Genomic DNA, 13,255 nt, shown 5'->3' with positions numbered 1-13,255 from the left:
CCATGGGTTCTGCTTCCTACCTGGCGTGCGACCAGCAATATTACAGATGTTGTTCCGCACCAAGTGCTGATTACACCCCCAAAAGAACTGCATAAAAATTACAAAAAACAATCTCCAGCTGCAATCAATGAGCTGGTTTCCAGGGGGCGGTGGGGCGGAGGGACCTCAAAGTGCATCAAAGAGTTAGTTTTTTGGGAGCTGAAAAGGTCCTGTAATTAAGTAAACAGCAGACTTCTTGTGCAGAGTAAATAAATAGTCAATGATTCCATTGTGCAGCAAAAAGCCGGCAGTACAGACGCGCGACTGACTCGCTGCGATTGGGCTCGGGTTGCTGTGACTTGCAGCTTAATCGTCCCCACAGTACACAGCTTAATTACTTGCTGCACACTTCCATGGCCGACAGAAAATTCATTAGCCGCTTAATTTGCCCGAGGCTGTAATGGCGATAACTTGTGCACAGACCAAATACACTCACGTAGGAAACCACTCGTATTAACCGTAAGAGGCTAAAAGAGGTTGGGGATGAGGTGTGACCAGAAGCGGGGAGATTAGGTTTGACAGAGATCACCTGTGGGGTGGGTTAGCGGAGAAGCTGAAGCCATTGGAACCCTGAGGTCAAAGAGAAGGGAATCCAGGGACACTGACTAGATCAATTAAAAGATCTCCACGACAATGCAAACTGCAGCAGAAATGTCTGGGGGTCAACACTTCAGATCAACGAGGGGCTGGGGAGTCATGTTAAGTCAATAGAAAAATTAATAGTTTGATCTCATATGACTTGATGGTTCAACCTACTTTGGTTTATTATTTATGATTAATTATAAACCAGAATCTTATCTCAAAATATTGGCTAAGAAGTGCATATAAATATGTGACTCTGGTATATGTTTTTGGGTGGAGAAAAGGGGAGAGGGATAAAAGTAATGTGGCATTTCAGTCCTTAGAAGGACATTAATATTCCAAGTTGACAATGGGTAGTATACAGGTCAGTTTCACCTCTACTGTTTCTTTGCTGAGAGATTGGTTACTTCACATCTCCCTTTATTGCCCAGGATGAATTAATATGCCCAAGAGATCTACGTCCTGCCCTTTCCACAGCCCAGCAATACCTTTCCCTAAATCTGTCCCCCCATGAGACATGAAATATCAGATTCCTCAAAGCCTAGGTAATATTATTAACACTTATCATCCAGAGATCTTAAAGTACTTTACAAATATGTCATTATCAGCATTTTCCAAATGGGGAAAGTTGGGATGGGAGAAGTTAAGTGACCTGCACAAAGTCACACATCAAGTCAGCAGCAGACTAGAAAGAGAACCAGGGTCTCCTTAGTGCCAAGTCTTTGCATACTCCAAAGTGGCATACTTTTCCATCTAGTTAAAACTCCTATTGATGTAGTGGTTGTATTAGGGAAACAATGGGCACTGGCAATATGGGTTATCAGGAAACTGTAGCTAAAAGTTATCAAAGAAACCTAGATAATGTCATAAATCAGAGCATATGGAATCATGGGCAACAATTCATTAAGCAGAGCTCATTGAAACTTTTCAAAATTTGACTTCAGAATTTCAAATTCTGACACCAGACCCTCCCCACCCCACAAAAAAACAGAATGATTTTTTCACGCACTAAATTCTGATTTTTTTTACTTGCTACAAAGCAGTTAAAATTGAGTTTTTGAAGTTTTGACTAAAATTACAGATTTAAACAAAATGGATGATTATTTGGCAAATATTTACATAAAATGTTTTCTATTGTTTGTCCAGTTCTGCTGTTAAGAACTTTGAATGGAATTACATGGACTCCCACATAGCTATGTCCTATTGCATTAATGATAAAATAGTACTACTCCCCTCACCTAGAAAAGTACTGCAGTTACTCATCATAAAGTACACAGTGTATTGTATACCTTTTTATCCCTGATATACATTTTTTAAATATTACAATTCCCACTGACTTCATATAGATTTTGAAAGGTGCATTGGAAGACAATGTCAAGAGTCTTGCTTGGTTGAATATTCAACACACTAATGTCATTTTCCTTCTTTCTCCTTTAATGCCATTGTAAACCTTGAAAGGTTCATGATCCCTCAAATAGATTTTCTTGGAAGTTTGTGGGCAGAGTTTAACCTAGTCAGGGTAAGAGTCACAAGAGACTAACAAGAACAGCCATTTTGGAGTCAAGTATCAGAGGGGTAGCCGTGTTAGTCTGGTTCTGTAGAAGCAGCAAAGAATCCTGTGGCACCTTATAGACTAACAGACGTTTTGCAACATGAGCTTTCGTGGGTGATGCATCAGAAGAAGTGGGGATTCACCCACGAAAGCTCATGCTGCAAAACGTCCGTTAGTCTATAAGGTGCCACAGGATTCTTAGCCATTTTGGAGGAGTTCTGACTGATCTCAGAGGGCTGACAGGGCGGTGAGGATTATAGATCCAGTGTAATGATTGCTGAATCAAATGCAGGGATTAAATTCAGGACTTCTGGGTGTAGCAGCATAGGCCTCTGCTTGAGCTAAAGGACCACGTCCATTAGCTCAGGACCAGTAGCAGACTCAAATCTCCATACTTGGTCTAGCTACTAGAGACAACAAAGAGACATTGTGTTAGTGTGGCTACACATTCCATCTCAACACAGAAATTCCTTGCAAGCTTCAGAGACCTACAATTGTTCAAGTCCCTGTATGAGCCACCACTTGTAATACTTGAAATGACACTCCTGGTCAGGTTGTGTACAAGGACTAATCCCTGGGCCTTGGTACAAAACATGTGTCTATACAGCTTCACCTAACAAAACAGATCATTTAGCTTAGATACAACAGCAGTCTCATAAGCCTCCATACATGAGCTAACCACTAGAAGGGGACAATAAGCCATACCGTGTTAACATGGGTTACACCAGGAGAGTACTAATGCAGAATTGAATTTGTAATTGATTTTGTTTATGTCCATTTGTTATATGGTACTGTTAATTAAAAATAAAATCTGCCTGGCCACCTGATATCTTCCCTCATTTATTGCTATACATTAATTGTAAGAGATGGCATCAAAAGAGTTTTAGTAAAGCAGTAATATATTTAACATGTCCAGAAGAGATGGTAGTTCTCTTGGTAATTCATATGTTTGGGTCATTATATGATTTAGGTACTGGCTGTCTGGGAACATACTTCTCTTCCCTTGCACTGTCAAGGCAGATAAGTTCATCAGATAAGCTTACACTAAAGTTCCTATATCTGAATGTCCAGGGCAGGACCTTTCCAGCAGAGGGCCCATAACTCTAGAAAAAGAAATGCTTATTTATCATAATTGTGGTTCTTCTAGATGTGATGCAGACATGTATTCCAAATAGGTGTGGGCACACCCCGCATGCCGAAGTTGGAGACTTTTGCCTAGCAATACCCATAGTGAGGCAGCACTCACTCCTCATTCTTGTAGCCCCTCCCCTGGCTATATAAGGTGGTGCCACCCCATCCTCCTTCAGTTCCTTAGCACTGATTGGCCAGGGGAAGATTCCATTGCAGAGGGAACAAAGGGTGGGTCTTTGGTCTTGTTATCGTTACTCAGGTACACTCCGAGCTCTGCTTCTGGCGGGGGGGTACTGCTTGTGAGTCACCTACTTGGAATACACATCTGCATCACATTGAGGGCTTGGCTACACTTACAAGTTGCAGCGCTGGGAGTTACAGCGCTGGTCATGCAGCTGTGGAAGGGCCAGCGCTGGAGTGTGGCCACACTGACAGCTACCAGCGCTGCAGTGTGGCCACACTTGCAGCACTTTCCAGCGCTGTATTGAGAGGTGCATTGTGGGCAGCTATCCCACAGAGCACCTCGTCCCGTTTTGGCGCCGTTTTGGCGCTGAGTATTGTGGGAAGGGGAAGGAAGTGTGCGGGTCATTCCGCTTCCTGTTTGCCAGCGCCCCGTGGTGCATCGCTTCACATCCCAGCATTCACTCTTTCCAGCAGCGTTTGGCGCCATTGTGAGTGTCTTTCTGTGTGAATCGCGATTTCTGTGGCAAATGGAGCCCGATCTGCTGAGGACTCTGCTGATGAGTGTCACCAGCACAACACGTTTGGCAGTCCAGCTATTCCTTCAGCTCCAAAGTGACAGTGAGGAGTCCGACGATGATATCAATATGGATTTGCCTGCCGCGTGTGACACTAAAGTGCTTGCTGTACCCTCCATAATATTTGTGAAGGGAAGGGTGAAACATTCAGTGAGGCATGGACCACCGAGGTTCAAGTCCTGGAGGCTGAATATGCACAGCCAGAGAGCAGGGCTAATAGAGAGGCCCAGCACAGGGCTACAAGGATTAGGGATGCCTTGAGGGAAGAATTTGAGGCTGAAAGCCAACAGTAATGTTTGCTGCCTTGCATGGGAGTGAATTGCACTGCTTACACTGTTATTCTATTATCCATAATAATAATATGATTTGTAGTGCCTCTTTCTTTACTGGGCTAAGGTATCTTTCACTATCTGCTATAATAAAGACTGTTTTCAAAGCCAAGAATTGTTTTATTGAAAAGAAAAAAACTTCCTTGACAGACAGACAGACACACAACATTTCATGAACACAAGAGGGCAGGGGTGTGGGTTGGTGAACTGTACAGTCACAAGTTTGCATATGCCCTGTCTGGATTGCTGTTTAATGAATCCTGCACTTCAGGGTTCATATACTGCATGGTGATGGGGGTTGAATGCAGAGGGTAAGGGTGGTGGTAGGTATCAGGGCTGGTTGGGGAACGTACAGGTGTTGGAGGCAGCTGGTGGTGGTAAGAACCTGGATGCTGGGGAAAGGTGGTTTGAGCTGACATTGGGGCACAAGGCACAAAGGACGGGGCGGGTGGGGGAGTAGCACGGTAGTGCTCTGCTTGCATGGCAACGAGTGACTCTATAGACTCCGCTTGGCGCTCCAGGATGCTTAGCAGCCGCTCCGTGGTTTTCCTCTTGGCCACTGCATTTCTCTTGCGTGTCCTGCTTTCTTTCTCTCGCCAATCCTTCAAGTCCTTACTCTCTCGAGCAGACTGATTAAGAACAGTTTTCAGCATGTCTTCTTTGCTCTTTCGGGGATTTTTTCTCAAATTTTGAAGCCTCTGTGATGTTGAACATCTGGGCAGTCCAGTAGTCAAGGTCACTGCAGAAACAGAAATGACAACATTTAACACGGGCAGCATTGTATCCACTATCTCCAGACATGAATTGTTACACTGAGGGAGTGAGTTCTTATTTAAGCATTCTTTTACCCACACGCATAACACAACAGAAGCCACGAAATGGTGAGTGAGCAGTGCTTATATGGGGAGAAGTGGGGCTTGGGTGAAAGAGGGGAGCTGGTTGCTTCGGGTAATCTGGAGTGCTAGAGGGGTTGAGTGAAGATGCAGATGCAGGGGTGATCTTATCTCCCTATCTCTTCACTAAAGAGTCTCCCAACATTTTTCACAGGACTTAATCCTGGAAGATGTTTCCCTACTGCGAGTCACTAGGGAACAGCGGGAGGCTCTTTTAGAGCAATGTGGATTCCGCCCGGGACCCTATGCGGCTTGCCTGTGTTCAGAAATGGTCCCCCCACCACTGGCAGAAGAGTGGCGCGGACGCGTCACCGTCACTGGGACAAGGGACACAGTGGCACTGCCTATAAACCTGAGCAGGCATATTGCCCACGCTCTGGATGAAGCTTTTGCTGAGATAACTGAAGCAGATTACCGCGACGTGATAGACCACATCAACGGGCTATTCCACATCTAGAGGCTGGCATGCATGCATCCATAACCCCCCCTCCTCTCCAGAAACATTTCACCCAGAAAATAAAAGCCGCTTACCGGTAACACGCTCCTCTGCTTGTCCTTCTGCAACTGCTGGCTGCTGCGATTGGGTACTTTCCTCCTGGCTTGAGAAGAGCTCCTGGCTGCATGCCTCCAGGGAATCTGCGGTTTCTTCCCCCATGCCAGGAGCTTCACTCGCGGTTTCCTCTCCCCCCCCCCCCCCGCCGCCTCCTCCGCCTCCTCCTCCTGTCCCCCAGCCTGCTCAGAAGTGTCCATCGTTATCCTGGGATTGGCAGTGGGGTCACCCCCAAGTATCTCATCCATCTCCCTGTAAAAACGGCAGGTTGTGGGAGCAGCTCCGGATCGTCGATTCCCCTCTCGGGCTTTGTAATAGGCACTCCGCAGCTCTTTAATTTTCACCCTGCATTGTACTGCGTCCCGATCATGGCCCCGATCCAGCATGGCCCTTGATATCTGCTCAAAGATATCGTAATTCCTACGGCCGGAGCGCAGCTGTGCCTGAACAGATGCCTCACCCCAAACACTGATGAGGTCCTGCAATTCACCAGTGCTCCATGCTGGGGCTCGTTTGCCGCGTGGAGGCATGGTCACCTGTAACTGATTAAAACTGATTGCACTCCACACCTGGCTGCAGCAAACAGGAAGGAGATTTTTAAATTTCCCGGGGCATTTAAAGGGCGGGTCACCTGAGGCAAGAGCAGTAGAGTGCAAACTGATGTGCAGAGTGGCTGAACAGGAATTCTGGGATAACTCCTTATTCCCTGGAGGACAGGTAAAGCGCTGGTGAGTGTCCACACCTGCTGAGCAGCGCTGGATCACCAGCGCTGCACTCCTTATACCCCTGCCGGGATGGGTTTTCAGCCAGCGCTGCAACCAGGGAGTTGCAGCGCTGGTTGTGCCCTGCAAGTGTGGACGGGGTGTTGTTGCAGCGCTGGAAAGCCTCCACCAGCGCTGCAACTTGTAAGTGTAGCCAAGCCCTTAGAAGAACCACAGTTACAACAAGTAACCATCTTCAAGTAGATGCAGATGTGTATTCCAAGTAGGTGACTCACAAGTAGTATCCCCCACCAGAAGCAGAGCTCGGAGTGTACCTGAATAAGGATCACAAGACCAATCTTCCAACATTAGGATCTGCTCTGGGAGAAGCAGTGACTGCATAATGGTCCATAAATGTATGTATAAATTACCAGTGGCCACCATACAAATGTCCAATATGGGAATATTGAGAAAGTCTACTGACATTGCCTGTGCTCTCATCAAAGGAGGCATAACTGACACTATCTCATATGCAGTCTTGATACAAGATGTTATCCATCTAGAGATGGTCTGTGCAGAGACTGCTTCTCCCTTCATGGGATCCACATATGATACAAACAGGTGAGGTGAAGCACGAAACCGTTCAGCCCTGTTCAGATAAATGGCTAGACCAGGGATCGGCAACCTTTGGCATGCAGCTCACCAGGGTAAGCCCCCTGGTGGGCCGGGCCAGTTTGTTTACCTGCCACATCCGCAGGTTCAGCTGATTGCGGCTCCCACTGGCCGTGGTTCACCGCTCCAGGTGGCGGGAAGCAGCGGCCAGCACATCCCTAGGCCCATGCTGCTTCCTGCTGCCCGCATTGGCCTGGGATGGCGAACCACAGCCAGTGGGAGCCGCGATTGGCCTAACCTGCAGACACAGAAGGTAAACAAACTGGCCTGGCCTGCCAGGGGACTTACCCTAGTGGGCCGCGTGCCAAAGGTTGTAGATCCCTGGGCTAGACAGTATCTAACAGATGGAGGTGTTGCTCCTCTGGGGAGGAATGCAGCTTGGGGAAAAATACAGGCTAGTATATTGTCTGTTTCAGAGACCACTTTGGAAATGAACTTCAGGTGTATCCAGAGCATTACTTTGCCCTTGGAGAACTGCATGTAAGGAGGCCCTGCCATCAGGGCCTGTAACTCACCCAGCCTCCTGGCATAAGTCATGGCTATCATGAATGCAATTTTCTGAGACAGCAAGGGCAGCAGACAGGAAGCAAGGTGTTGAATGAAGGCCCCATAATAGCTGCTAAAACCATGTTCCGTTCTCACAGAAGGATCAGCTCTCAGACCAGCGAATGCAGGCAGAGAAATCCTTGACACTGGAAAAAAACAGTTTCCCTTAGATACAGGGATGAAATCCCAATATTGCTGCCAAGTGCACTGTCAGCAAACTAAGCACCAAGCTCAGTTCCTGAAGTTGTCCTGGATGGAAGTCCAAGCCAGATGGGCCCCAGGGGCCTCTTCCACTTCGCCAATAAGGTTTCCTACTGTTGAGTAGGACCCGTTGGACAGACTCCAAGCAACGTTCTTCCTCCTCGTTCAGCCATGGAGCAGCCACCCTGCAAGATGCAGGGAGCTGATCACCAGATACAGGATGTGGTTGCGGTCCTGTGTGAGGAGGTTGAGAAGGAGAAGCAGCAGCATGGGAGGCTGAACCGACAGAACAAGGAGGTCCAAGAAACAGCACTGTCTCGGCCATGCTGGCATGATCAAGATGAGTCTGGCTCAATCTGTCTTGAGTTTGGTGATGATCTGAGGAAGACTGGGATAGGAGGGAAGGCATACAGGCAAATCGACTGCCAGCTGCAGTGGAAGGGGATGACCAGGGTTGAAGAAGAAAAACTGGAACAGTGCTCTGGACCAAGAAATCAAAATGGGTGCTTAGCAGGTGCCAAAGTAGGGCAAAGTGATGGGCTGGGCCCCAAGCTCAAATGCTTCTTCTTGTGAGACCTGTCCCTCTTCCAGGGGAAGTGTTATTGCCTCAAGGGAAAGGGTTGCACAAAAGGATGCTGTGGCCTGTACAGCTGTTGTTGCTGCACCCTGTAGTGGCGCATCTGTGTGGGCAGATTGTACTCCCTCCAAGACCATAAGTTAGCTCTCAAATCCTTAAAGGAATGCAAGGTTTCATCAGGCTTCTCAGAAAATAACATTTGGCCATCAAAAGGCAAGTCATGAATCGCTTGCTGGACATCCAACGTGATCCCCGAGTTTTGGAGCCAGAAAGCCCCTTCATAGTAATTGCCAAGGCCACCACACTGACCAAGGTGTCCTCAACATCAAAGGCAGATTGCAAAGACGTCTTGGCCACCAAGTAGCCCTTGGTGACAAATACCTGAAACTCATCATGAAAGGCCTAGGGCAATTGCTCCTCAAATTTGGCCATAGCCAACCAATTGAGAAAGTCCTATTTGGACAGCAAAGTTTGCTGTGTCACAATCCTCATCTGTAGTGATTAAGAGGTGTATATTTTTATGGCCAAAAGGTCCAAATGTTTAGATTCTCTATTGTTGGGGGTGGACTCAAACCTGTTCTGCCGGGTTCTGTCATTCACTGCCATGACCATCAAGGAGTTCGGGACCAGATGAGAATACAACCCCTTGTATTCCTGTACAAGCACAAAATAGTGCTTCTCCAAGTGCTTGGCCACTGGCGTTACTGAGTCCAGCATATTCCAAAAGGCTCTTGCAGGTTCAAGGTTCATTAATTGGGAGGGCCATACTCCCTGAGGCAGAGGGCTGGAGAATGTTCACAAGTTTATGGGTATTCTCCTGGAGAAACTCTGCTTGAAAACTGAGGGATGTGGCCACCCAACATAAAAGGTCTTGGTGCACACTAAAGTACTCTGAGATGGAAAGGAAGGATGACCCATACAGCACTGCATCATCCGGGGACTAGGACAAGGCTGTTGGCTGAAACATACATGGGTCCTGCTCCTGCAGTAGCATCTCCAGACAAGGAAACTCTGGCTACTTCACAGGAAGGGGAACCGTGAGTGCCTGGGCTTGCAGCCAATCCACAACTGCCAGTGATGCATGAGTAGATGATCTTGCCTTTGACTTGGATGATGAATGAGACCTCTAGGAGCGGGGAACTTTCCATTGAGCCCAAGGGGGCCACTGGTATGAGTAAGGCATTAGTGGCAGAGCCAGGCTGGGGGCCTTTGTCTCAGCCTCAGGGAACATGCTTACCTTGGTAGCCATAGTGGTTTTCCAGTGGTCTTTGGACCTCCTCTGGAGAAGTGGAACAGGAGGACAAGGATCCCAACTCTGAAACAGAGGAGTCCTGTGACCTTGCGGGGGCAACCCTAGAGGGGGCCAACAGGCAATCTGACTCCTCTGTGGCCCAGAACGAGATTGGAATCAGCATTCCTGATGTAGTCAGAGCCACTGGTGCTCAATATGTTGGTGCCACACGCAGGGTCAGTCCCAGGGCAAAAAGTGGTACCAGAGCACCTGAATGCCTTGACATTGACAATTGTGTCAGTGCCAAGGAAGGGCCTCGTACCAAAGACCCCTGTATTGGCTCCAGTACTGCGTCCATGCCAATCACCGGGAGGGGTGCTCCCTGTTGCGGTGTGAAAGGGCCTGAAATTTTGGTGGCATGCTCCAACTAGGGGAGGGAGGGCACTGCAGATGCCAGCCATGCAAAGTCTTGGATCAGTGGTCAAGATGTGACCAAAAGCCAGATTAGGTCCACTGTAGCCTGGTATACTGATGCCACAGACTTCATACGTACCGGCATTGCTCCAGTTGATACCAAACTCAACAGACACCCAAACTGGAGTTGACAGTATGGGATTTCTGCCCTCTCTATCCTGTACCAAGGGAGAGCCTCTACCCTGTACTGAGGGAGAGTCAGAGGTACACTCACCATCCCACATGCCCAAACCAGTCCCATGTCAGTCGGCATTCTTCTTAGGGGAGGCAGAACAGTCACTCCAGAACCTGGAGCACTCACAATTCATCTTGTGAGATCTCTTCTTTGGTGCCAACAATGGAGAATGGCTCCTGTGCCTCTTTGAAGAGGCCCCTTCTGCAGAACGAGAGGTAGCAGCACTTTCTGAGCCTGAGCACAATCTGTGGCCTGGGGAAGGCCTTGGTACCAGGTCAGGCCACCTGGCCTATTCAAGTAGGTGCTGCTTGAGGCAAAGGTCCCCTGCCACCTGAGTCCTCTTCTTGAACAATCTTCAAATCAAACAGTGCTTTTAAGGTGGGCTTTGCCAAGACAGAGTAAGCACCACATGTGGGGGGTCACTATTGGGAATTGACACTCAACACAAAGGGCAATGCTTGAACCCCAGTGAGGGCATCACCAGAGAGCACTAGATAACTTTTTTTAAAACTAACACTAGGTAACTAAACTAACTATTATCTATGTACAAGGAGCTAGGCTAAGAGAATGAATTCGAGGTTGTGAAACAACAACCACACAGAGCTCCAACTCCAGCTGACGGGCGGTGACAAGAAACTGAGGGAGGTCAGGGCAGGATCTTGTTCAGACCCACCTTTAAATACTCTATAATCTATTTTGCGAGGAGACTACATTTTAGTTGTTGAATAATGACTATGTTTAATACCCTGGTTCCAATGAGGCTCCCTTCCCAGAAATCATCCTCAAACAGCTATGGACTTTTTTTCTTTTCTTTTCCTAATGTATTCCATATAAAGGTGCACTCATTCTCGGCAACATTTCAGATTTTCCTTGGTAATATAGTCAAGATACTTTAAGTTGTGTATTCACTCCTATGTGCATTCATTAAAACACATTGTTCGAGAATGGACAGCAATTTTAAAAAAATCTGAAAGTGAAGCTTTCACTGAAGCTATTTGGAGTTTTTATTATAGATATTAAAATACCATTCCTAGTACCCCACAAGGAAAATGAATGTAGATTCATCTGTATTCTGCCTGGGGTCTACCCTCTCTTTATTGCAGAAGAAAATCTCAGTGAGAGAGATTTTTATCACAGATGAAGACAGCATAGACTTGGCTTTACAGAACGTCAGACTGAAGAAACACATTCTTGGATCTATCAAGAGTGTAGCAACACAGACGTGAGTTGTGGTTAATTCTTAATAATTCTATGCAGAATAAGTGATATTAAAATTGAAATTACCTATAATCTTGAGACCATGTGTTCCTAAAAGCGTTAACAATTCACAATAACTTTCTACCCTTATGGGTTACTGCTTTTCTCTGACCATGTCTTCTTCAGATATTGTAAAAATGCTGATGAAAATAAATTTATATTCTGCGAGGGGCTTATTAAACATTGCTGATTTCTTGTCTTTAAAATGGAGGCATAACTGCAGTGTCAAAAATAAGTATCATGAATGGCTACTTCTGCAGTCTAGCAGGCAATTCAATCAAATGATTTGACTATTGGAGTACTCTAAAAAGAACGCCTAGTGCTAAAAGCAAGGATATCTAGCGACTCCTTCAGTTCCCATTTAGAATATCTCTCAGGAAAATGTACAGTTTGCGGTGCTCTTTCATGTATTTGCTGTTTCATTTACTCTGATCTACTTGTTCATATCTTATCTTGGTCCAAGGAGGAATAAAACTGACTTGAGTGGTAACTGTGCATTCTTAATTTTGCTACAGTAATGAATTAGCGGAGGTTAGGCATCTTCAAATGCTCATTGGGTTGCGAATTATCAGAATGTAGCACTATTTATAGACTGAACTTTTAAAAAGCATGGAAAATTATAAGATTCATTGTCTTATTTTGCAAACGTAGCGCATTAATCAAGAAATGAGAATAAACTATTTTAACCATCTGTTATCCAAACTTATTTTCTAAACTACCTGGACAAATATGCAGCTACTTGTAATAAAAGACTAACAAAATTCCCAGCTTCCCAAGGCTCTTATACAAGCACTGAAACTTCAAAACCATCTATTATAAATGGATTTTAAAATTAAATGTTCAATATTCTACATTCCAAAACCTGTGCACATGCATGACATTCAAATTAACTCTCTTTTCACCCTCAATAACCGTCCAATACTAACCTGACAGCACACACCACCATGGACAGCGACTGGACCTGTCCAGCTGAAATACGGTGGCGATAGGAGGGCTGCATTCCCTTTTCAGCACCACGGAGAGCACCACTCCTTAAGCATCATTGCCGTTGAGCTATATTACCTAAGACATGTGTCTTTTTACGTGTCAAAATACATTTCCCCCCTCCCATGGTTTCCCAATACAGAAAGGGAATTAATGTATTTTATTCACACTTTTAAAGACGCACTCTATTCTTTACTATGTTGGCCGGACTGTGTTTTTATTGGTATTTCACAGGGTTGCCTTGAGTATCTCCTTTATTATGTCCTACCACATATGTTTCTCTAGTATCTTATGAAAATATCTTTTTCTCAAGGAAGATTGTGGTTAACTCAGAATTCTTACATGGCGTCCTTACTTTTTGGTAAGGAATGTCTTGCAAGCCACCAAATATTTAGAACTCGGTGAAAAAAAATTGCCTACATTTGATGGCTAAAAATAATTTATAAAACATATAATTAGCTAAAGCCTAAACTCTACCATGTCCAGATTCCCAGCTGTTAAGAGGATTTCAGTTTCTCCTTATTAAACACCTTTTAAAACCCCTTTTTTCTCTTTTAAAATATTTTAGTATGAAAACTGAAAAGTGCCACAGCACCCCGCATG

General features: G+C 45.9%; 1 protein-coding gene across 8 annotated transcripts in view; it reads right to left on the bottom strand.

Annotated features, from left to right (window-relative positions):
• Window positions 1-182, bottom strand: part of GRIK2 (glutamate ionotropic receptor kainate type subunit 2) — a 604,939-nt gene extending 604,757 nt beyond the window's left edge. For 5 of the 8 annotated variants that reach the window (XM_045011186.1, XM_045011191.1, XM_045011178.1 and 2 more), the window contains exon 1: window positions 21-52. Coding sequence is in view for 1 of the 8 variants with exons in the window: in XM_045011187.1 (XP_044867122.1) it covers window positions 21-93 (73 nt within the window). In the remaining 7 variants the exon portion in view is untranslated. Of the gene's footprint in view, window positions 1-20 lie in introns of all 8 variants that reach the window. The other 3 variants (XM_045011187.1, XM_045011179.1, XM_045011188.1) reach the window with 3 other exon arrangements.
• Between the last annotated feature and the right edge of the window lie 13,073 nt (window positions 183-13,255).

Source organism: Mauremys mutica, chromosome 3 (assembly GCF_020497125.1).
Source record: "Mauremys mutica isolate MM-2020 ecotype Southern chromosome 3, ASM2049712v1, whole genome shotgun sequence".
Lineage (NCBI taxonomy): Eukaryota > Metazoa > Chordata > Testudines > Geoemydidae > Mauremys > Mauremys mutica.
The sequence above is the reverse complement of the archived record's forward strand: the minus strand, read 5'-3'. Positions and strand labels throughout refer to the sequence as shown.